The sequence below is a fragment of the Neltuma alba genome, unplaced genomic scaffold, assembly GCF_004799145.2.
Source record: "Neltuma alba isolate B1F8T4 unplaced genomic scaffold, ASM479914v2 tig00013120_pilon, whole genome shotgun sequence".
Classification (NCBI taxonomy): domain Eukaryota; kingdom Viridiplantae; phylum Streptophyta; class Magnoliopsida; order Fabales; family Fabaceae; genus Neltuma; species Neltuma alba.
This window is the reverse complement of record NW_021637442.1, coordinates 151,670-174,321: the sequence shown is the minus strand read 5'-3', so window position 1 is coordinate 174,321 and position 22,652 is coordinate 151,670. Positions and strand designations below refer to the sequence as shown.

The 22,652-nt window shown below is 34.7% G+C and overlaps 4 protein-coding genes across 8 annotated transcripts; all 4 read left to right on the top strand.

Moving 5' to 3' along the window:
- The first annotated feature begins 1,844 nt into the window (after positions 1–1,844).
- LOC114734629 (mediator of RNA polymerase II transcription subunit 4-like) lies at positions 1,845–6,650 on the top strand. Its single transcript, XM_028922264.1, has 3 exons — positions 1,845–2,161; positions 4,528–5,203; positions 5,797–6,650. The coding sequence occupies exons 2-3, from the start codon at positions 4,543–4,545 to the stop codon at positions 6,195–6,197; spliced, it is 1,062 nt and encodes a 353-aa protein (XP_028778097.1). The 5' UTR covers positions 1,845–2,161; positions 4,528–4,542; the 3' UTR covers positions 6,198–6,650.
- Positions 6,651–7,602: 952 nt separating this feature from the next.
- Positions 7,603–9,768, top strand: LOC114734631 (mediator of RNA polymerase II transcription subunit 31). 2 transcript variants are annotated; one of them, XM_028922266.1, is made up of 6 exons: positions 7,603–7,725; positions 7,817–7,874; positions 8,116–8,213; positions 8,531–8,627; positions 8,847–8,925; positions 9,303–9,768. In XM_028922266.1, exons 2-6 carry the CDS (start codon positions 7,828–7,830, stop codon positions 9,597–9,599), a joined length of 618 nt encoding a protein of 205 aa, XP_028778099.1. In that variant the 5' UTR covers positions 7,603–7,725; positions 7,817–7,827; the 3' UTR covers positions 9,600–9,768. The 2 variants fall into 2 exon arrangements, with proteins under 2 accessions (XP_028778099.1, XP_028778098.1); XM_028922265.1 differs by having other exon boundaries at positions 7,603–7,738.
- A 3,006-nt stretch (positions 9,769–12,774) lies between these two features.
- On the top strand, positions 12,775–15,080 carry LOC114734632 (PHD finger-like domain-containing protein 5B). 3 transcript variants are annotated; one of them, XR_003739187.1, is made up of 2 exons: positions 12,775–13,130; positions 14,399–14,802. XR_003739187.1 is itself a non-coding variant. In XM_028922268.1 (2 exons), exon 2 carries the CDS (start codon positions 14,456–14,458, stop codon positions 14,786–14,788), a length of 333 nt encoding a protein of 110 aa, XP_028778101.1. In that variant the 5' UTR covers positions 13,148–13,737; positions 14,410–14,455; the 3' UTR covers positions 14,789–15,080. The 3 variants fall into 3 exon arrangements, 2 of the variants coding, with proteins under 2 accessions (XP_028778101.1, XP_028778100.1); XM_028922268.1 differs by lacking the exon at positions 12,775–13,130 and adding an exon at positions 13,148–13,737 and having other exon boundaries at positions 14,410–15,080; XM_028922267.1 differs by lacking the exon at positions 12,775–13,130 and adding an exon at positions 13,148–13,737 and having other exon boundaries at positions 14,399–15,080.
- Positions 15,081–17,960: 2,880 nt separating this feature from the next.
- On the top strand, positions 17,961–20,923 carry LOC114734649 (6-phosphogluconate dehydrogenase, decarboxylating 2-like). Of its 2 annotated transcripts, none has more exons than XM_028922288.1 (2): positions 17,961–18,263; positions 19,194–20,923. In XM_028922288.1, exon 2 carries the CDS (start codon positions 19,208–19,210, stop codon positions 20,672–20,674), a length of 1,467 nt encoding a protein of 488 aa, XP_028778121.1. In that variant the 5' UTR covers positions 17,961–18,263; positions 19,194–19,207; the 3' UTR covers positions 20,675–20,923. The 2 variants fall into 2 exon arrangements, with proteins under 2 accessions (XP_028778121.1, XP_028778122.1); XM_028922289.1 differs by lacking the exon at positions 17,961–18,263 and adding an exon at positions 18,501–18,766.
- The last annotated feature ends 1,729 nt before the right edge of the window (positions 20,924–22,652 follow it).

The following is a 22,652-nucleotide window of genomic DNA, read 5'->3' as shown; positions in this document are numbered from 1 at the left end:
CACTCAAAAAAGTGATGGGTTGGGTTGATAAGAATTAAGACCATTTTAAAACGGATCTTTTGATCAGAACCCACAGTGGGCCAACCTGCAAGGTTGGCAAGCTAGCCCCCCCCTTTTTTTTTTTAATTTCTTCCTTTGAAACCCTATCAATATTGAGTGATGGCTCATGATTGAGCACTCGATAGTGATTTATGTAGCGACACATTGTCTTTATGACTTTATGGTGTTGTTGATTTGGATTTATATTTTAATTTGGGATGTTTGTCAAATCATTTAGGATGTATCATGTAATCTTATATTTAATATTTTGAGATATTTGAAAGTCGAAACTTTGGATTTCATGTTTTATTTATGATAATTTCTATTTGCATGTTTTATCTTAGGTATTTAGGAATTTGAGTAGATTTTATTAAAAGAAAAAAAAAGTAAAAAAATTATAAAAACTGGCGAGTTGGCGGGTTGGGTTGAAAAAATTTTAGCCTACCAGATGTCAGTCCTAAAAAAACCGACTTGCCAAGCTTCAGGCCTACCATGGGTCAGCCTGTGATTGATGGGCTGGCTCGTATTACCAGCTCTATATATCTTTAGCTGGGAAATATAAACCGTATTGTTAGCAATTAATATATTTTTAATATTAATTTAATTTATTTCAAATTTTATTTTGTCCTCTCTGTTATTATTATTTCCAAAACTTCTTACGCTTTTCAAAGTCTTCATCATTAATCAAATCACATCACTCTATGCAATGTGAATAGTCATCAAGCTCTTCCTTTTTCAATTATTTTCTTTTCTCCTTCCCCATTCTCTCTTTTTCCAATTTTTTTTTCTCTCTTGTCTTCTTTCGTTTCAAATGCTCTTCTTCCCTTCTTCATTTTCATACCTCCACAGTTCACATCTCCTCACCTTCGTTTTAGATAAACTCAAAGGGAAGTGAATAGATCAATGTCAAGTGACCTATAGCTGCAAAGGGCAAGAGGTAAACTTGCAGAGCAAGAGGCAGATGGAGGTCATTCTTTTATTTCTATGTTTCTTTTTCTTCTCTCCATATTCTCCATCTACTTTATTTTTTCAAGCCATCAGGCCAACTCGCCCAACCCAGCAGGTTTTTCGATTTATGTCTGGTTCACATCGAGTTAGGATGGTTCACACTGGTTTAAAATTTTTCCGGTTTAGATGAGAACCGAACCAGACAAGCGGTTGGTTCATCAGTTTCTGGCCTAAACCGGTCCAGTCTGAGTTTGCAAATATTGCTTTTACCCAAATTTTCCAAACTAAGCTTTATAGCGGCGAATTATTTTAATAATTTATAGATTTTGATAATAAAAATAATAGGCAGATTTAAAAGGACTGGCTTTCTATCCTAATGAGCTGATCTTTTTATTTCTAAGCCCTGTAAAACTAATCCATTTAAACTCAATTTTCTTTTAAAATCCCTATAATACTTAAACTCAGTTTTCTTTTAAAATCCCTATAATACAAGCCCAGCATTTCACTTGACTCAATGAATCTGCCTTTTTCTATCTTTCATTCAGTAGTCATCATGATTGTTGTTGTGATTTTCTAACTTATTTAAAATAATTTATAAGTATCTTTTTAATTATAATGAAGTGTTTGGCTGAAAGTAAATATATGAAAAAATTTGTTTCAATTTATAAAAAAATACATCTAAAAAACACTTCTAAGAATATCTAAAAACCTTTTAAATATTTGAAAATAATTTAACTTGCATGAAATGGGTTTAAAAGTACTTTTGAGTGAGTGTGATTCCAAACATGCCCTTTTTCAGCCTACATTGTGGTGCGTTCTTACCTCTCTGTTGTTTGTCTTTTTCCGTTCTCAAGCCGTTAGCGTCACCCTGTTTCGCTCTGGTTCGCTGTTCTGCTCTGGTTCTTGCTTGTTATATTTCTGTTTCTTCTAAGCCGAGCATGCTTTTGGATGCTGCTAGTCCGTCGTTCTGCTTTGTTGTTGCATCTGATGTAAACAAGAAGGGGCTTAGATCGTTCTCACGTCAATAGACGGTCCCCAGAAAGGCTTTTCGGTCCCTGTCGCAGTCAACGTAAGCCCTAACCGTGCTGCCATCCTTTACCTGAACCCTAGTTGGAGTGCAGTCGACCGTTGACAACCTGCTGTAGAAGAGCTTCTTAATTATTCTTCGATTAAGGTACCTAACTTCTTCCCCCACCCCCCGCCATCTTCTATTTGTATGTACTAATTGCTATTCTTTTCTTGCTTTACCTTTTACTTCCATTTTGCAGTGCCATTCTTCTTTTGAAATCCAATAGTCCAATAGATTGTGTTCTAAATTTTATATCTTTTTTGCCATGTCCTAAATTTTATATTGCCTCCATATAATGTTTGATATCACTGTAAGCTTTATTCCTTCTTGAATTGGAGTTCCTATTCACCGAAGCGTGATAATTTTTCAAACATGAGTTACACTGTTGAAGTTGGTTAAACGTTATTAGATATTCAGATGGAATTACGCAACGAGTCCCAGTTGCTGCGAACTTTGTTTCCTTATTCTGCCTTGGCTACTTGATATGAACCCTTGCTTCTTATTATTCTTCATGCAATATCCCATTTTGAGTAGATCGGAGATCGAATATTTTTGGAGTCCCATGATAGCCTCTTGGATTTATTCAGCTCTCAATTCTCCAGCTACCTGTTTACTGGAAAAGAGTTGTGATTATTGTAGTTTATTTATCGTCATACGAATCATCACTGGGTTTTGGTTAAAAACCAAAAAAAAAAAAACAAAAAAAGAATCATCACTGGGTGTTTTGGTGCCCTTCATTTGGGATATGTGCTATGCATATTCCATTGATGATTAACTCCCTTCATCTGGATAGCGTCTGCGTTAATGTTGACCTAGTAAAAAACAGTGGGCTTCTAATAAGTGATTGGTCTTTAAAAACAATGAGCCCTAATTGTGTTTTGAAGTGATTGGTCTTTTGTTTTCGTTTTTCCCCTTGCATTACGTAGCATCCAATTAGTAGCTGAAAAATTTGGGGTCAGATCCGGGAGAATTTCAATGTGTTTAAGTTAAACATGGGATAGGAGCAGCGTAACTATTTTCTTGAGTTGATGTTGACTTTTGTTTGCAGTGCAAGTTTCCAAGTTGGAATTTTAATTAGGAAAGAAACTTTATTTTCACTTTTAAAGGTAGTGAAATGATTGAAACTTCTTTCGACTTTTAATGCCTATTGAAATGAACTATTTTATTCCTAACTAAATGAACTGGGAAGCGAAAGAATGAAATTTTTTATCATTTAATATTTTGATTTATCTTTTGAAAATTTCTGTTTGACTTGTACCCACGGAACAGTCTTTCTCTTGTGCAATGCTGAAAGCTATTTGTTTGGTAACTGATTATCTTTTCACCTTGATAGTTTTTATCTGAACCTATTGATTGGATAACTTCTCTGATATCGTTTGCACGTTTATGGGTTCATGCTAAAATCTCGCCAATTTGTGGCTTGGGATGTTGCTTTGCTTTACTACGATGCATACTAGTATATTTTAACGTTTAAGTTTTCATCAAAATATCTTGATGTTAATGGTTACATTTTCCCTCTGTTTGTGGATTTTATTGCTCAGTGTTTTGCTTCTTTTAATTAGAGTTATAATGGGTAGTTGGCAAATATATCCATTGTTTAATGGTTCGTGCATCAAATTCATCTTCGTTTTCTACTTGCCTGGGAAGTAGCCTTGTTGGTGGTTTGACATTTATGTATTTACAATGTGTTATGACTGTTATAGCTTAGAAAGGCAGAGGTCAGGTAATTAGGATGCATGTTGAAAGCATATCCTTTTTCATTCCGACATTTGTAAAAATAATGCAAGTCTGAATTAAGAACCATAATGGTGACTTAGTTAATTGTGACATTTTTTTTTTGTTGAGCTATAATTCTTATTGAACTATGGCGTTATGATAAAGAGCTGAAGTTATTAAGTTATCCTTATGAACTGTAGTATTAAAGCGTGAATAATTCCCCATTCAATTGGACATTAAGTTGTGTAATCATACATTTGGAATGTCTCAAATCATTGTAAACTGATTATAGATAGCTATCTCCATTTTACACATTTGGAATGTCTCAAACCAGTGCTTATGTTTATGAATCATTTACAATTATGGATAGTGTTAAGGATGTTGCAACCTGAATATTCAAAAAGATATGCTACGACTATATATTAACAAGTATGTTAACCTCAAAATGAAAGGTTTTTTTGTATCCCTAATATACATATGCAGATTGTGTTTGCTGTTGGCCAAAAAATAAGTCTAGCTTCTAGTTCTACCTTATTAATTAGCCATGTGGTTATAATTTTCATTTATCTATTTTCCTGGCAAGGTGGGTTGATATGATGCTTTGAAGTCATTTTGTATTTGTTCTCTACCTGTCTTAGTTGGTTTTACTTGTTTATGGTTGCTTTTGTGGACATAAATACTTCAATGAGCGGTTTTAAATTTCTAGGTCAAATGGAAGCTAATGAAAAACTTGACCCAAATTTCTTGTTTTGCAGATAAGTTGATTTAAGATGCTTCAACACCAAATTGTGCAATCCCCAGCACGACTAGGCCTCACAAATCCTAATTCACCCTCCATTCAAAACCCTACACCTCCCAAGCTTCATCCATCTCAATCCCATCACCCTCAACCCCACCATCAACTCACTTCCAATGCTCCTTCCCCTGCACTCCTCTCTCTTCTCCCTCCTCTCCCTAGAGCTCAAGCTCTTCTTCTCCAAATGGCTTCTTTGGCTTCTAAGCTCTTTGAAGTATCTCCCAATAGATCCCTTTGGGTCACTGCCTTCTGTGGATCCCTCCCCACTTTCCTTTCTTCACAAACCCAACCACAGTCTTCTACCTCTTTAGAGTCTTCTCCTTCCTCCACCAAGGAAATTCTTTCACTTTTCACATCTCTTCAAACCCAAATCTTTGAAGCTGTTGCAGAGCTCCAAGAAATTCTTGATCTGCAAGATGTTAAGCAGAAGGTTGCTCAAGAAATTCGCACCAAAGATGCAGGGATGCTTGCATTTGCCAACAAACTCAAAGATGCTGAGCGAGTTCTTGACATTCTTGTTGATGATTATTCTGATTATCGCCGGCCTAAGCGATTGAAATCAGGAGAGAGCAATGAGGATGATTCTTTAAACTCAACAACTGTCTCATCTCACCTTAAGCTATCTGATATACTATCTGTAATACAAATTTCAGAATGGATCGAAAACATACCGGGTCGGATCTCGGGTCGGGTCGGTCGGATCTTCTTAGCTCACGCTTAAGCTAGACTATAAAAGTCTGAGCTTTTAAGTGCACAGCAGAGCACCTCTTTTGCAAGAAAGAAAATAAGAGAGAGAGAGAGAGATAGTAGGAAAGCTCTACTACTGGAGTGATTTGAACTGATGGGGGAAGCCTCTATTTATAGCTTTTGTCAGGGATATTTTGGGTAGCATAAAAATATCCACTGAGCCCATCAGATAAAATCCGAGATAAGATATAATATATTCTTATCTCATAATATCATGATATTTGAATTTAAATCAATCACAATTAATTCTAAATATATATACTTAATATATATTTAATCTACACTTAATATAATTAATTAATTTAAATTTAATTAAATTAATTAGATTTATATCGTAACCGATTGGATATGATTCAAGGTGTTTGACCAAGTCAAACATATCACAATATCGCTTGGATATTTGACTGATATATTCTCTTTATACCCGGTCAAATAATCCGGCCCATCAAGGGCGGATCCAAGCCCAAAAATCTAACACTATCCTATGCCCATAAGATAAGTTACACAACTTTTGCGTCACCAGAATTTGGAGCTGGGCAAGCTCCTCTTCGTGGTGCACTTCCCCCTGCACCTCAAGAGGAGCAAATGCGAGCATCACAGTTGTATAATTTTGCTGACCTTGATGTTGGATTGCCTAAAGTGGTTGAAACTAAGGAGAAAACGATTGAGCCTATCATTGAGTCTCCACCTCCTCAGCCTGTGGAAACAAATCCATTTGCCAGTTTGTCTGCAATTCAAGGATTGCTTCCTCCAAATTTTACTGTTCCAACTAGTTGGAAGCCTGGAATGCCTGTGGAATTGCCTGTTGATTTGCCAATTAAGCCCCCCGCCTGGCTGGAAACCCGGGGATCCTGTGCCATTGCCACCAATGGACTCCCTTAATGTACTAGCGTCCAATGAATAGCAAGTACGCCCACATGTTCCTCTACACAAGCCCCCTGAAGTTATTCAGGTGCAGCCTGTGAATTTGGATCTGGGAGGGAGTGATAGTAGTGATTATAGCAGTGATGAAGGTAGCTCTGATGATGAAGATTGACAAGCATAGGAGGATGATAGTTTTTCAAGGGACTAATTGAATTATTCAACTATTTTCCTGACTGAACGAGTCCCCAGCTTATCATTTCCCTTGAGATTTCAAATAGGCATTGCAACTAAGTTCATGTCACGTGTCCGATTGATTGTAAATGATCCTTAATGTCTACCAAAGCTGGTAATTCTTGGACGCTTGGTCATATGTGTTGCTGCTACATAGTTGTTTCATGTCATGTATAGATATTCTAGAATTGCAATTAATATTCCTTTGTGGAGGGAAGCATCTATAAGTTTTCTCAGTCATGTTTTGTTTGGCACGCACTGTTTTCTGGTAATTAGTGCCTGCTTCAGTTTACCAGTTATTGTTAGAGTCATGTAAGTTATGGAAAAGTTTGAAAGAATTTTTAGGAGCTTAGTGCTGGGAAACAAGTGCATATTCGCTAAATATATACACACAGTCATCAAAATGGACGTGTTTTCCTTCACAATATACATCCATGAAAATTTCCATCAAAATTGGTGTTTGCTTCAGTTTGGCCGCTGATATCCACATGTTCACTAGAATTCTTGGAAGTCTCTGGTGGGATTCAGTTGCCCAGAGGAACACAAAGCAGCACAAAAATAGTGGAGATTTCACTTGAATAAACGTTGAGATCTTGGAGCCATTGTTGTTCATGAATGTTAGAAAATATATGCACAAGTTAATGAGGATAATTTTGACCCGTTTATTTAATTGCATTTTTTTTTTTCAAGACGTGTGTTTGTACACTAAAGCTGCTATAATAGGAAAAGACTGTAGAATCAGCAGACATCCATACATCCATTTTGTGTTCATAGTCCCAAACGTAATGAATGAGAAGATGAAATTTTTTAATTTTGTTGGGATAGATTAAGTTTTTGTTTTCCTGTGATAAATAATACTATGAGGAAATTAAAAAGAAAATTTTTTTTTTTAGGAAAATGATAAAAATATTATTAATGTGTTATGCTGTTTCGTTGAAGGTTTTTTAAGGGAAGGTGGGTGTGTTGCGTGAGATCAACCGGCTGACACATACAGATTTATTGCTTAGTCAGCAACTTTAGGGATTCAGAGGAAAATTTGAGTAGTAGGAAGACTAAATGGGGAGTAATTTTCTAAACTTCGAAAAGTCATGGGACGAGAATTAACATTCAAGCAAACTATGGGGCCTATTGATAATTTTCTCAAAAGCAAGCATTCAAACGCCGCCGTTAAACTGGGAGAGGCTCTTCTGTCAACTTCTGCACACCTCGGCGTCTGCAGTCCTCGCGAGTTCTTCGCTTGCCCTTTCCAACGCCCCTCGTCGCCGAGTGCTCTTCGCAGTTCACAGTTCTCTCAATCTCGAGAGCGGCTTCCGCGGTAAAAGGTTTATGTTTGTCCCTCTTTCCTACAATCTGTTCGAAGTACTATTTGCAACTTCTGAATTTTTTTTCCCGTTTCGTTTCTGTAGTTGGGGGATCCATGGCCTCTAAAATGGAAATCGAGAATTCTACCGATGCTCCGTCATTGTAAGCACGAGTTCCCTTTTGTTTCTACTTCTTTTGGAATTCATTTTATATAATTGCAACTGTGCTTTTGTGTGCTTCCTCCTGGATGTACCCCATTTAGTGAACGGATGGATAATCTGGGCTTTTTTGGTTCAAAACATGGAAAATAATAGATTATCATATATGATATTTGCAAATTTGGCTTCGATGGATTTCTGGGTTGCACTAAAATGACTATTTGTGGTTATTGCGTTCCCTTCAGGCCAAAGAATGTATACAAAGATCCAGATGATGGACGGCAGCGATTTTTGCTTGAGCTGGAATTTGTTCAATGCCTTGCTAATCCCACCTACATTCACTGTATGTCCCCCCCCCCCCTTTTACATTGCTTTAAATGTTTTGGGAATTTAGGGATCAAGTTAGGGGCATCTTTGGAATTTGTTCAATGCCTTGCTAATCCCATGGTTTTCAATAGTCCATTGAAATGAGAATGGAGCAAAGGAGGATTTTATTGGAAAATGAAATTTAGACTCTTGTTTTCTTATGGTTTGAAATAAAGTGTAAATTGTAAAATGTGTTGATTATGATTTTATGGGCCCTTAGATTCAGAAGCTAATTGTTTTGGTAGGCCTGAGAATTTCTTCTTAGTGTTTGATTCTTTATCCATCATTTAACAGATTTGGCTCAGAATCGATATTTTGAAGATGAAGCATTCATTGGATACTTGAAGTACCTTCAATACTGGCAACGGCCTGAGTACCTCAAGTTTATTATGTAAGCAATATCATGAAATTGTCACACTGAAACACAGAGACGTATTGATCCTTAAACCACCTTTGACTTACACTGATTCCTTTTCAACAATCTGGTCTCAGGACTAAGAGTTAGAGGTTCTTGTATTCATTTCCGACCCACTTTGTTTTAGTAATATATATTTCAATCTTGAAGGGATTGTTTTGCTAATCCAGTGACTTATTTTTTTCTGAATGTTAGGTATCCTCATTGCCTTTTCTTCCTAGAACTTCTTCAGAATGCAAATTTCCGAAATGCAATGGCGCATCCTGGAAATAAGGTATCTAGTAACAACTCTATTCCTGATTTTTTTTTTGGAAAAAAACCATCTAGTTTCTTCCGTCAAAGATACATGCGGCTGTATCCATTCCTGTTGGGATCAATTCACTTGGGCTGTTGGGTCAAGAATTTGGAGATTTTCACCCTTAAGTTCTGATCTAATAACGTGATAGAAAGATAAATGGTTATATGTTACCGGTTTTACATTACCTATCTTAATTCACAATCACATGATCAGTATGATTAGCGCATTCTAGGAAACTTGAATGAGTTAAATTTGAAAACAGCTGACTCGGTTATCTCTGTAGGATTATAGAATTTGTCTTCTTCTTCCTTTAGGGATTGTCGATATCACATTTGTTTTCATTGGTCCTTTAGGAACTTGCGCATAGACAACAATTTTATTTCTGGAAGAACTATCGGAACAATAGGTTGAAGCACATTTTACCAAGGTCACTTCCTGAATCTAGTGTCACAGCCGCACCTCATGCGGCTGCCTCAACTCCGTCTCAGCCACCAGTGCCTGCTTTGCCACCCGTGCCAGCTGCTAATGTTCCGGTGGCTGTATCATCTGCTCAGGCTCTTTCTCCAATGCCATATGGTGTGCCGCCTGGATCTGCCCTTGCAAAAAATGATATGAGGAATCCTGCACTTGATAGGAGGAAGAGAAAGTAAAACATTTGTTTCCTTAAATTATTTTCTTCCTTTGAGGGAGCATAAATACGCTTTTAGTGCTTCTCAGATTTGTGATAGAACACTAGAATAGTTGTTCTTTAACTAGTGTGCCCCATTGGATATTAGATGATCTACAGGTAAATAGATAACCAGATTGATTTCAAATTCAGAAAGTAACTTTTTTTTTTTTTAATAATAAAATTTTAGGAAAAGGGTTGGGTTCACTCGTGATCCAAGAGCAGAACACCTAAAGCTTGGTCTATTAGGGCCTATCTAATTCTTAGAAAGTAACTTTTAAAGCTTCAATTCTTCATGTGTTGTACTAGTATAATGGCCCCTTTAGCTTGATTACATGGGGATTACGCGCGTAATTCTAGTGCAAAAGACTAACTAAAATGTTTAGTTGGACTTATATGATGCAAAAAGATTACATTTTGTAATGTGGATTGCCCTGAGTAAATGTATTGATGTTACATTATTGGGACATATAAATAATGTTGGGATTTATGATGATGAGGATGTCATGAGAATAGTTTAATATTACTTCTGCTTGTTAATACAAAAACTAGCTTGATATTTAATTAGTTTTAAATACAAGATCTAAATATATTTTGTTTTTAATATTTATTCATCAATTATAATTAAATACTATCACAATAATTAAATAGGTATTTACACGCACAGAAATTTTACTTCCTTTGCACTTCTCATTTCAACCGTTCAATTAAAATTTCAGATTTAATATTTTATAAACATACTAAACAAATTTTTAATTATTAAAATAAACAAATAACTCAAATTGTTAAATTCTAGCAACACCTGTTTAACTTAAAGAAACACAATGAATGATCAAGGCGAATTATTTTTGTAGGGTAAACTATAAACTAAATTATGTATTTAAGATCAGAGGCAATATTAGTTTGACGACCATGAAATACGGAATTACGAATGATGAGGAAATACAACACATGATCCTAAGGAGGAAGATGCAAGTAGTTTAGCATTTTAAAATTGCAGATCAGATCAACGAGACTATTGGATGAGCCCGACTTGAAAATTGTCTTGTAATAATTTGTCATTGGAAATTAGAACACTAGTCTGAGTTTGGAGTTTATATTGAAAATAAAAATACTTCTAGCCCTTTTTGGAAAAAAAAAATAAAAGCGAGTTGGGGCCTCCTTTGAGTTTTCATTTTTTCTGGCACAACCTTGTGCATGATGCACCTTTTTTAAAAAAAACTAAGAGTCTTAATTCCTAAATGTCACGATGTAAAAGAGGTGAAAAGATTCAGAGTCAAATAGCTTGGGACTTTTATGTGAAAATTAGGGGATTAAGTTTGAGAATTCTTTTTTATTACTACCTTTAGTTCTTAATATAAAACTTAATTAACTAATTTGGAGATACTAAAAAAATTACTAAATCACTTTAAAATATTTATATTTATATTTTTTTTTCAAATCAATTTGTCTTATTTATAAATTGATATATAATCTAATGATACACATAAATATCCTACAAAGATCATGTAACGTATGTTATAATTAAATAATTTAGTAATTTTTTTAATTTGTCAATTGAGTTTTATATTAAGAATCAGAGATAATATTCTCTATAGATTAGGAGATTTTACTAGATGATTCATTTTTATACGTGCATATATATACATATATGATCTTCCAAGGAAGGAAAATGAGCCCTTAAAAATCCTATAACAAGTGAAAAATGACCGCAAGTCAATGGCTATTCACTTGCTCTGGCCTTTGGGGTTTTCTTTCTTTCTTTCTTTTTAAGGTTAATATAATCTTGAGTCTCTTAAATTTGCTCCCATTTTAGTTCTAGTTTCTCAAGTTTTCAACGATAGGTTTTGGTTCCTCAAGAGGCAAAATGATTAAAGTTTTTATTGGATTATGGAGACTGATGTTTTAAATGAAAAGAAATTTGAGAGATCAAAACTATAATTTAAAATTTAAGAGTCTAAAACTAAAATGAAAGTAAAAACCAAAATTTATATTAACCCCTCCTCTTTTTTTTTTAATTACACTTTCTGGAGCTTTCCTTCTTTGAGAATTTTACCAAATGGATGTTTGCGTCTCTTCCTCTCTAGAATTCCTGAAATAGTTTTTTTACTTTCTTATTAGAGGTAATCTTATTTAAGATACTGAATGTAAACACTTTTCAAAATTTAAATATTAGTTTATCATGTTCTGAGAGATTAGCTTATTCTATTGGAACCAATCCCCATTATTTATATATTTATATTCATTAAATAGCTGTTTTTTATCAGGAAAAATAGATAGCTGATGGAGAGTTTGTACAGGAATGGCCATGCTTTAAAAATTATGACTTTTTTTTTTACCAAGTATATGTATCATTTTATTAGAGGAATTATAATTTTTAGAGTAAAATACACCAACTACCCTTCTATTTTATCTCAATTATAGAAACCTCTCCTCTATTTTGGAAACGTATATAAATCTCCATTACAATTAAAATATATGATACATAAACCTCCCTCATCTATTTAGTATTCAATTTCTATCCACCCAACCTGTTAGTTGACCGTTAAATTTGACTTTAATTTTTTTTAATCAAAATGCCTCTTTTTAACTTAATAATTATTTAGATATTTATATTTTCCAAAAATATATTTTTTATAAAATCAAAAATAATTCTAATACGTATATTTTTAAAATTTCTAATATGTTATGAAATTTATTAATTTTGATCTAAATCATAAAATTTTCTAATTTTAATATTTTATCACATTCATTAGAAATTATTTATTTTGATGTGTTTTAAATTGTAAAAACATATTTCAAATACATATTTTTTGTTTATCGTAGAGTTTAAATAATATAAGTTTAAAAGATTTTATAAATTATTTAAATTTATAATTCAAAATTTTTAAACACATCTTTGTTACAAAAATTTATAAACATGTTTAGTCAAAGTATATATATATTTATTAAAAAAATTAGTTAAATTTTTAATCAAGTCTCTTATGTTTACCTTAAATAAATAAAATTTTTGTAACTGTAAAAACATAATTTAAGAATTTATTAGAATGAAGGAAAAAATAGTAAGTAAAATTTATTTTAATATAAATTTCAGTTAAAAATAATGTTTTTAGAATCTTTTTAGAATATTTCTAGCAACATTAAATTATTGAATTAAACTGTATATTTTTAAAATAGAAAAGAGATCTGTGTAATTGATGTAAATTAGAAAGGTAGTTAGAGTACGGTATTCTAATTTTTATTGCATCTTCTCCACCGGAGTTTGTTAGCTCGGCCCAATACCAAATCCGGCCCATCATGGGTGGGTCTGGATTACTCCCAGACGCTTCTTTACAATTCTACCCTCACCCTCTGTTTTGATTCTTCTCTGCGTGCCCTCGTTTCCCTCGCTTCCCTAATTCGCCATCCGATCCACCATAGCCTGCCGTCGGTCGAGGCGCACTCGATATATCCACCGTTCGACACTCCTCTCCTTCACCGTTCGACACTCCTCTCCTTCTCCTTCGCAATACAGGTTAGCTTTCTTATCTTTGCATTATTCCCTATCTTCTGTTATCACTGTCTTCTCCTTTTAGATTTTGTACTTCTTTTGGAGTTCCAAGCTCCTTCGATTACCGTATCAGTATTGCTGAGTGTTTGCAGAGTATTCCAAGTTACTGATTCTAAATTGATTTCTTGTTGAAATTCTTCAGAACTGTTTGGAATGTGTCCACCACCACCCATTCCTGCTAATTTCCTTACTTCTTGCACTGTTTTTTTTTTATTCCTTTTCAAAATTCTATTTCGTATTTAATTTCGTTAAAGTATATGGTTAGACAATTGATTTATATAAAAGATTTTAATAAGGATTAAGACTAAACATGTTAGAACATAAATTTTCATGGAAGGCAATGAGGATAGTCATTGAAATCTTACAGCATGATAAATGTTTGAAGTCTGTTGCCTGGAATTATTTATGTCTGACTATCCCGACGGTTATGTATGGACGAGCGTATGTATTAAACCACTGGAATGACATTGGCACACCGATGCCAGTGATTAAGCTGATGATGGGATGTTAGCCTTAGGGCTATCTTATTTTGGGCAATATAAGTACCAGTGATGGTTGTACCCCACATCAGGTATATTCTGCCCGCGTTTTATTTGGGTTTAGGTCTATTGATGATCATATGGAGTAGCCGTTGCTGCTTCCCGCATTCCATAATTGTTTGGAAAAGTCCGGCTAGAAAGTTTGTAAGCTTTGATACATATGATTTTTCAACTTCCTATTACAAGTTCTAGCATTGAAAAAAATTGTTACTGACAAGGATTGGTCTAGTCTGTGGATGAATGTCAATAAGAAAGAAGTTAGGCCTTGCATGCAGATTCATTGTTTGCAATAACGACTTTTTTTTTTTAATGTCAAATCCATCATGTACGATATAATCAGGGAAATTTAAGGTTTTCTAGTTCGATGGTTTGAACTTTGAAGGTAGGCAAGTCACGTGTCTGAACTGAGCGTTGTCTATAACAACATTCACTAACTGTACCAGCTCCTTGATTGATACAAAAGGCAAGGGAAGGGTGTTTAAGTTACTGCTTCAGGCTATGAATCTGATGTATTTTGCTGCCGTTTTATGTTGTGCTTTTTATAATCTTGGGAATCTGTAATTACTAATCATACACTGAGGGTGTTCCAGTCTTTACTGTGATACAGCTATGTCCTAACTTTTCGCTGCATGTCACTTTTGCTAGAAGAATGGCTCTTAGCTCATTCACTTACCATTTGATTCAACTTTGAAGTGTCCTTGCAGGTTTAGTACATACATACGGGACATCATTTAGGAGGTTGTTGAAATCATGGCCAAGCACCATCCTGATTTGATTATGTGCAGGAAGCAGCCAGGGATTGCGATTGGACGACTTTGCGAGAAATGTGATGGCAAGTGTGTGATCTGTGATTCTTACGTGCGTCCTTGTACTCTCGTCCGGGTCTGTGATGAATGCAACTACGGCTCATTTCAAGGTCGTTGTGTCATATGTGGAGGAGTAGGAATTTCGGATGCTTACTACTGCAAAGAGTGTACACAACAGGAGAAAGATAGGGATGGTTGCCCTAAAATTGTGAATTTAGGGAGTGCCAAAACTGACCTGTTTTATGAACGTAAAAAGTATGGTTTTAAGAAACGATGATGACGATGATGACGACGACGACGACGCCGGATTCTTGATAGGCTTGGATCTTATTACTAAGACTGCCTTTTGAGATTGATGTATTTTACTTGGATGTTAGATAGGAAAGGGTATGTCTGCATTCATGTGATGTTGATGCATGATATGAATAACCGTTGTGTATGCATTTAACCTTTTTATAATAACGACTAGCTCTATTATTAAGGTCCATGATCATGGACTGTTATGAGAAAATGTAAAGAAAATGCACCTAGGTCATTGTAAAGAAATCGAGCACGTGGAATTTCCTACTTATTTATACTATATGTACAACTCATTGATATAACCAAAACCTATTCCTAGTAAGATATTAGGAGTAATATAATCTTGGGTGAATGTATGTGCAAATATACTTATGAATTTATATCAAATATGTGTTTGGTATCATAAACAAATCTTGGATACAAATATAGACATAGTGATTTCAAAAAGTTGCAAAATACCATGACCATTAATTATTATATTGTTGACTGTTTGTTTGACTGAAGGTGTTGATGTGAATGCTGACATGACTTAGATAATATGATAAAAAAGAGTATAGGTGTAAATATACTTATGAACTTTTATCAAATGTGTGTTAGACACCATATACAAACCTAAAATGCATAAATACCTACTATTACTCTAAAGAATCCTAAGATGTTATAGTTGTTTAATTCATTAAAGATGACTGTTTAACTCAAACTTTTGACCAAACAAGATAACATAGATATTAAGTTAGTATTTCACTTCTCCTTTTTTAAGTGTAAGCCCCTCCTCCTTGCAAATTAGAGGAGACGTGACAAGAGTAACTAAGGGAGACTAGTGTCGCTCTTTTTAGAGAAAGATATACTTTGATAGAGGAAATGAAGGAGTAAGTTTTGTGGAGAGTTTCAACTTGTTTCTCTTCAATGAAAGTGCAACAGTGGGGAGAAAACATCATTAGGATCGAAGGGAGATTGAAACATGAAAAGAGGAGCAAATTGTATTTGAAGGAGGGAGACTGAAACACTTGCTTAGGGTCTGTGTCATCTTTTTTAGTCAAAAGTTTGAATTAGAAAATCATCTTTGATGAATTAAACAATTGCACTATTTTAGGGTTGTTTTGAAATGATCACAAGTATTTTTGCACTGAAGGTTTGTTTATGGTGTTAGCTAGGCACATATTTGGGGACAAGTTTGTAGGTATATTTATACCTTCACTCTTTTTTATCAAACCCTCTAAGCCACATCAATATCTATGTGAACATCCACATCAGCACCTCCAATCAAACAACGTTACAATAATTAACGGTCATGATATTTTTACAATTTTTTAGAATCATCATGTGTATTTTTACACCCAAAATTTGTTTATGATGCCAAACTCACATTTGGTATAAGTTTATAGGTATATTTGCACATTCACCCTATAAATAATGACAATTTTCATTATTCTTCTGAATGAATATTACTCTATAATTTTTGTGTGTGTGGAATCCCTTCAAATTCTACATTATACATGTTACATGTGTCCTATCTCATAAAATTTAGGGATGATGTTACTTTTAATGTCTAACCTTTTTCTTCATTATCAAATTAGTTTCTAAACTTTGGACTCGACGCAATTAAATTTTTTTTTTATAATTTATGGAGTTAAAGAGTTGAGGATTAGCCTTAGAGCAACAATAAGTTTGCTCGTTAACAGGTGATTTGGAAGTCATGGATTCAAGTCCTAAAAACAGCTTCTCTGCTTGTAAAAAGTGAAATTGTGTACATCTTTCCCTCCTAGATTATATTGGGCCGTACTTTATTGAATTAAATATTTATATATATTATGCTGACTAAAAAAACCCAAAAGAATCAAGTTGTTTCAAACTTAGAATCCAATCGAATTGTTTTAAATCAAAATTTAAGAACCAAATCAATAATTAAAATATCAAATTTTTATTCTGTCATGGTTTTTACTAAATGGGACTTAAAATTGTCAAAGGCAAAAGCTACCATGTCAGCAATAACAACCGAGTACTGACTCACCTAATGCCCTAATCCCCACGCAATGCATCTCTCATAGGAGACTATGATGAGATTTATAAGATACACTCGGTAACTATCTCCAATTTTTGTTTGTGTTAATATTTCATTTTCCCTCTGTTTAATTGCTCACGTTAATACTTTCAGGTATAAAAAAAAAAACTCATGTTAATACTTAATAATACTACCTCTTGTACTTAATATGAGAGTCCGTTAACTAATTTGAACGGATTAAAAAAAATTAGTTAAATTAATTATTTGTAATAAATACTACTTCTGATCTTAATTATAAGAACTAGTTGACTAATTTGAGGAGATTAAGGAAAGAAGTTAAGTTCGTTGTTTGTAATAAATATATATTGTCTTTCTTAAAATATCCTTGCTAATTAAGTGTATTGGCTATAACTACTATTGTTAAGAGAACTATCTTGAAAAAAAAAATATAAATATGAGAGACAAAGTGGATTGAGGTCTTATATTTAGAACCAAAATAAAAGTCAAACAAGGTTTTATATTAAGGACCGGAGGTAATATGTGTTATTTTTTCTAAAATATCTTTGCTAATCATGTATATTAATTAAAACTGTTATTATTACAAGATTACTTAAAAAAATGGATAAATATAAGAGATAAAGTGGATTGTGGTCTTATATTTAGGACCAAAATAAAAATTAAATGAAGTATTATATTAAGAACTAAAGATAGTATCATTTTTCTTATGCTCTCTCCCTGTAAATAATTAAATAAGAGTATTTTTAAAATTAAAGTTATTTGGATTAATATAATTTTTGATCCTTCAAATTTGTCCTTATTTTAGTTTTGGTTCCTCAAGTTTTAAATCATAAGTTTTGGTCCCTCAAGAAATAAAATGATCCAAGTTTTTATTGGATTATAAGGACTATTGTTATAAATAAAAAAAATTTTAAAGACCAAAACTTATAGTTTGAAACATTAGGAAACAAAGCTGAAAGGAATCTTGAAGAAAAAATTTGTATTAACTCCAAATTATTTATATATATCAATATACATTTATTTATGATTATGATTATGATGCTCTCGTAATTAATTGATCACGCTGATTCATCGGTGGACTTGGAAATTAGAAAAGCAGTATGGCAGTGAGAAGTCAATCAAGCGGAAAAAAGCGAGGAGTCGACTTCAGAGAAACGAACAAAATCATGCACGATCGGGTTCAGACTTGAGCTTGACGGCTTTGAATTCTCTCCTGGCAGAATCGACGGTTTTGATTTATTCGACGATTTCCACCTACCGTATTGGTTGTGCAATGTTGACATGAGAAATTGATTCTCCGTCCAAGAAGTTGGTTGGTGATGCACGCCGTCAGCTAGCGAGGTCGCATTATATAATCATTATATATTCTTCATTTTCATCTGTTCTCGTCGATACCCAGATCTGAAGTTGGAGGAAAAGAATCGAAATTCAGGTCAGCTCTTTCAAACCTCTCTTTTTTGGCCTTTACTCTGACTTTGCTTTGAATTGCTGGCGTATGCCATTTTTCTTGCTTTGCTTGATCAGAAATGGCACATCTCTCGATCTTGTCCTTATGATTTTATTGCATCTGATTTTGTTTCTGGAAAATAAACCCATTATTGCTTCATCTTGGTTATGTCTATTCATTGCTCATCATACTTCCACTTATAATGATTTGCTGGGTATTTTCTCTGTGATTGAGATTTTGACAACAAAATACAAAATCTGGCAGTTGACTGTTCCTGGTGAAATGAAGTTGCTAATTTGATTGCAATTCATTAGGTGTATTTGGAGAACTTGCTATCACCCTAAGAAACTGTACCTGATATTTATTCAATTTTTGCGGACTTTGAAACTGTAACCCTTTGATAGTTTGGACTGATAATAATCCTTAGGGGATTGCCGTATAGGAGCTCATATTTTGCTTGTTGCTGCAACCTTGATCAAATTTAGCAGGTATTGAGGGAAAGGCATATTGCTGCTTGTATAGTGTGCTCTTAACGCCTCTTTGGGAATCTCATTCCTTTCCAAATTTTTGTTTGAGAGAGAATTAAAGTATGCGCACCACATTTCAAGAATTGATTTTTGGGGTGAATTTTCACAATCGAATCAGTTATATAATATTTGTTCTTGAGATATGTCAGTGTAGTTTTTAGGAGTAATGATCGTAGTGGGTAGTTGGCTTCAATAATTCCCACCAAAAAAGGGTGGCATCAATAGCCATCTTCGTTTCTGACCAAAAACAAAATCAGCTTCATTTGTCGTAGTCAACAGAACTTATTTTTCCTTAGATAGTTCGGGCAAGTTTCCATTATAATTTTCTCCGTAAATTTATACTTTTTGTGTTTTATCCTCCTCATGTGCGTTAGCAAATATTGAACAGGAAGGAAATCAATTATGGCTCAACCCACAAATCTCACTAGGATAGGCCTTGCTGGACTGGCTGTAATGGGACAAAATCTTGCCCTCAATATTGCTGAGAAAGGATTCCCCATTTCTGTGTATAACCGAAGCACATCCAAGGTTGATGAGACCGTTGAACGTGCCAAACAGGAAGGAGAACTTCCTCTTTATGGTTTTCATGACCCTGAGTCTTTTGTCCTTTCCATTCAAAAACCTAGGGTCATAATAATTCTAGTGAAGGCTGGAGCACCTGTTGACCAGACTATCAAGACTCTATCTGCGTACATGGAGAAAGGTGATTGTATAATTGATGGTGGTAACGAGTGGTATGAGAATACCGAGAGGCGTGAGAAAGAAATGGCAGAATTGGGTCTTCTCTATCTTGGGATGGGAGTTTCCGGTGGTGAGGAGGGTGCTCGACATGGCCCCTCATTGATGCCTGGTGGTTCATTTGAGGCTTACAAGTACATAGAAGATATTCTTCTTAAGGTGGCAGCACAAGTCGCTGACAGTGGTCCCTGTGTGACATACGTTGGTAAGGGTGGATCTGGTAACTTTGTGAAGATGGTTCATAATGGAATTGAATATGGCGACATGCAGCTGATTGCAGAAGCTTATGATGTACTAAAGACGGTTGGGAAGTTGTCAAACGAGGAACTACAGAGCGTCTTCTGGGAATGGAACAAGGGAGAACTTCTTAGTTTCCTGATTGAAATCACTGCAGATATATTTGGAATTAAGGATGATAAAGGAGATGGCTATCTGGTTGACAAGGTTTTGGACAAAACTGGCATGAAGGGTACCGGTAAGTGGACTGTCCAGCAAGCTGCTGAATTATCAGTTGCTGCTCCTACTATTGAATCTTCTTTGGATGCTAGGTTCCTTAGTGGGTTAAAGGAAGAAAGAGTTGAAGCTGCAAAGGTCTTCAGATCTGGTGGCTTTGGAGATATCTTGGCTGATCAGCCTGTGGACAAGAAGAAGTTGATTGACGATGTTAGGCAAGCTCTTTATGCGGCCAAAATCTGCAGTTATGCACAGGGAATGAATCTGATCCGTGCAAAGAGTATCGAAAAGGGATGGGATTTGAGGTTGGGAGAATTGGCTAGGATTTGGAAAGGGGGTTGCATCATAAGAGCGATTTTCTTGGACAGAATCAAGAAAGCTTATGACAGGAATCCTAATCTTGCAAACCTTTTAGTGGATCCTGAGTTCGCGAAAGAAATGGTTGATCGGCAAGCTGCCTGGAGAAGAGTTGTATGCCTTGCCATCAACTCTGGGATTAGCACCCCTGGTATGTCTGCTAGTCTTGCTTATTTCGACTCGTACAGAAGGGAAAGATTGCCAGCTAACTTAGTGCAAGCTCAACGAGACTACTTTGGTGCTCATACATATGAAAGGATTGATATGGAGGGGTCTTTCCACACTGAGTGGTTCAAGCTTGCCAAACAGTCGAGGACCTAAGTTACCTACATTTATACACACATTCAAACTCTAAATAAATGTAACATGTTCTGCTCAAGAATATATTTTGAGCGGAGCTTACATAACTGCAGTGTGGTGAAATTTTATTACATTTTGGTTTTGTAGTTCCAATTCGTTTAATTATATCTCTTCTCTGCCGATATGCTGAATGTTTATGCTTATATCAATAATCCCTGTTTATGTTGCCTTTCTTTATTTAAGAACATGAAGTCTCAGGAGTTATATTTTCAGTTTTTCACTATGTTCAGTGCTTTGCCATTTTCTTTTTTCTTCTCTGTGGGCGTTGAGTTTCAGTGCTGTGTCAATACTGTCATGTAAGAACATGGAGGAGAGGAAATTCAACAGTAACTATGTGCCATGAGCAATAACACAAGGGTCAAGGTCATTTGATACGGAATTACCAGGAGAACTGCACAGTTTGCCAGATGATTTTAACTTGGCATTCTGACGGTCCTAATGGATTTTATTATGAAGTCCTAATACTATTAGTATCTGTGTGGTATCCTTCTCTGTTCCCATGTCCAAGCTTATTTAAATAATCAGACCCTTGTGTATTTAGTAAAACCCTGGAATTCGGCCACGTACTAATTCATGAGACCAGAAAAAGCAGTCGTGTGCGTGTGCGTGTTTTTTTTCCCATTAAGTACAATTATCCTCCCATTGGAGGCTTGTTCAAAGTACGATTGTATATTAAATGTGAACACTTTTCTTAATAAAAATTCAAGTTTTGGTTTGTCATGTTGTGAGGATCTAGTTTTTTTTGTTTAGCCCGGCCCTTGTTTGCAAGCCCAAGAAAAAGCAATTGTATGTTTTTACCTGTGGAGAGGAATTAGACAGAAATTGGGACATACATGACAATCTATGTGATCTTTTGTTGTCATCTGAAGAATCATGTCCTTTTTTGTCCCCCCACCCCCTAGTATTTTTCATTTTCCCTTTATATAAAATCAAATGAGGACAAAAGAGAAACTTTATAATAATATTATATTCTTATGATTCCTATCAAGCCGTGTATACTTTCATGTATTTTAAGTTAATCATACAGCCTGAAACTACCAAATGCCTTGCTGTTTCATTTTGTATCCATTGTTGGGAAAGTTAGCTCAGAGAAAGAAAATAAAAAGGCCAAAAAAAAAAAACAGAGAGAGAGAGAGAGAGAGAGCTTTTTGGTGGTTCTAGTTGTCATTTGTGTAGCTATGTGAGACGTTGCTCTCTTTCCAGCGCAACACTCACCAAATGGGTTGCTTCACAGCTGAATGTGCAGCAACAGAAACACATGCCCATGAATCATCATTATTTGGAAGTTTTGGGGATAGAAAACCACTTTCTGTGCCTTCCGCAATTATCTTCAAATATCTTTTGTCACATTCTCATTCCCTTTTCCTTTCTGGCTACCAGCTCAATCCAAACCGAAAGCCACAATCATTTAGCCAAGCCTGTGTTTATCTGAATATTTTAGCAGTAAATATACTTCTGTATTTAGATTTTATTCTTAGTTATTCCTTTTTCAGATCCCCCATTTTTACCCAATTTTGCAGAAGCCTTACCACGTTGACCTGTCCTTTTAACTTTTGATGAGTTTTTCAATGACGTCACACGGACCTTCTGTTTTCGAGTAAATTTCATTTATTCCAAAGATATCTTAATATCTATTGGTTCCTACAATTTTTCCAAAACTAATGCTCCTTTATATATATATGTTGTTTTTTTGTAAATACCCTCTTAACTATTTATAATAGAAATTAACTATTTGATAGAAACCCTATTAACGTATGCCATTAATAATGATAGTTTGGAAGAAAATTATAAATTTGGGAAAGAAAATGGACGAAGGTGTTGAACCAGAAAGAGTAAAATGATTAGTTAAATCCTCTAAAACAAACAAGACCAAAGGTTGGAATTGTCAAGTGATCCAAAAATTTCAGAGAAAGGTCAATTGTTAACTGAAGTGGGATTA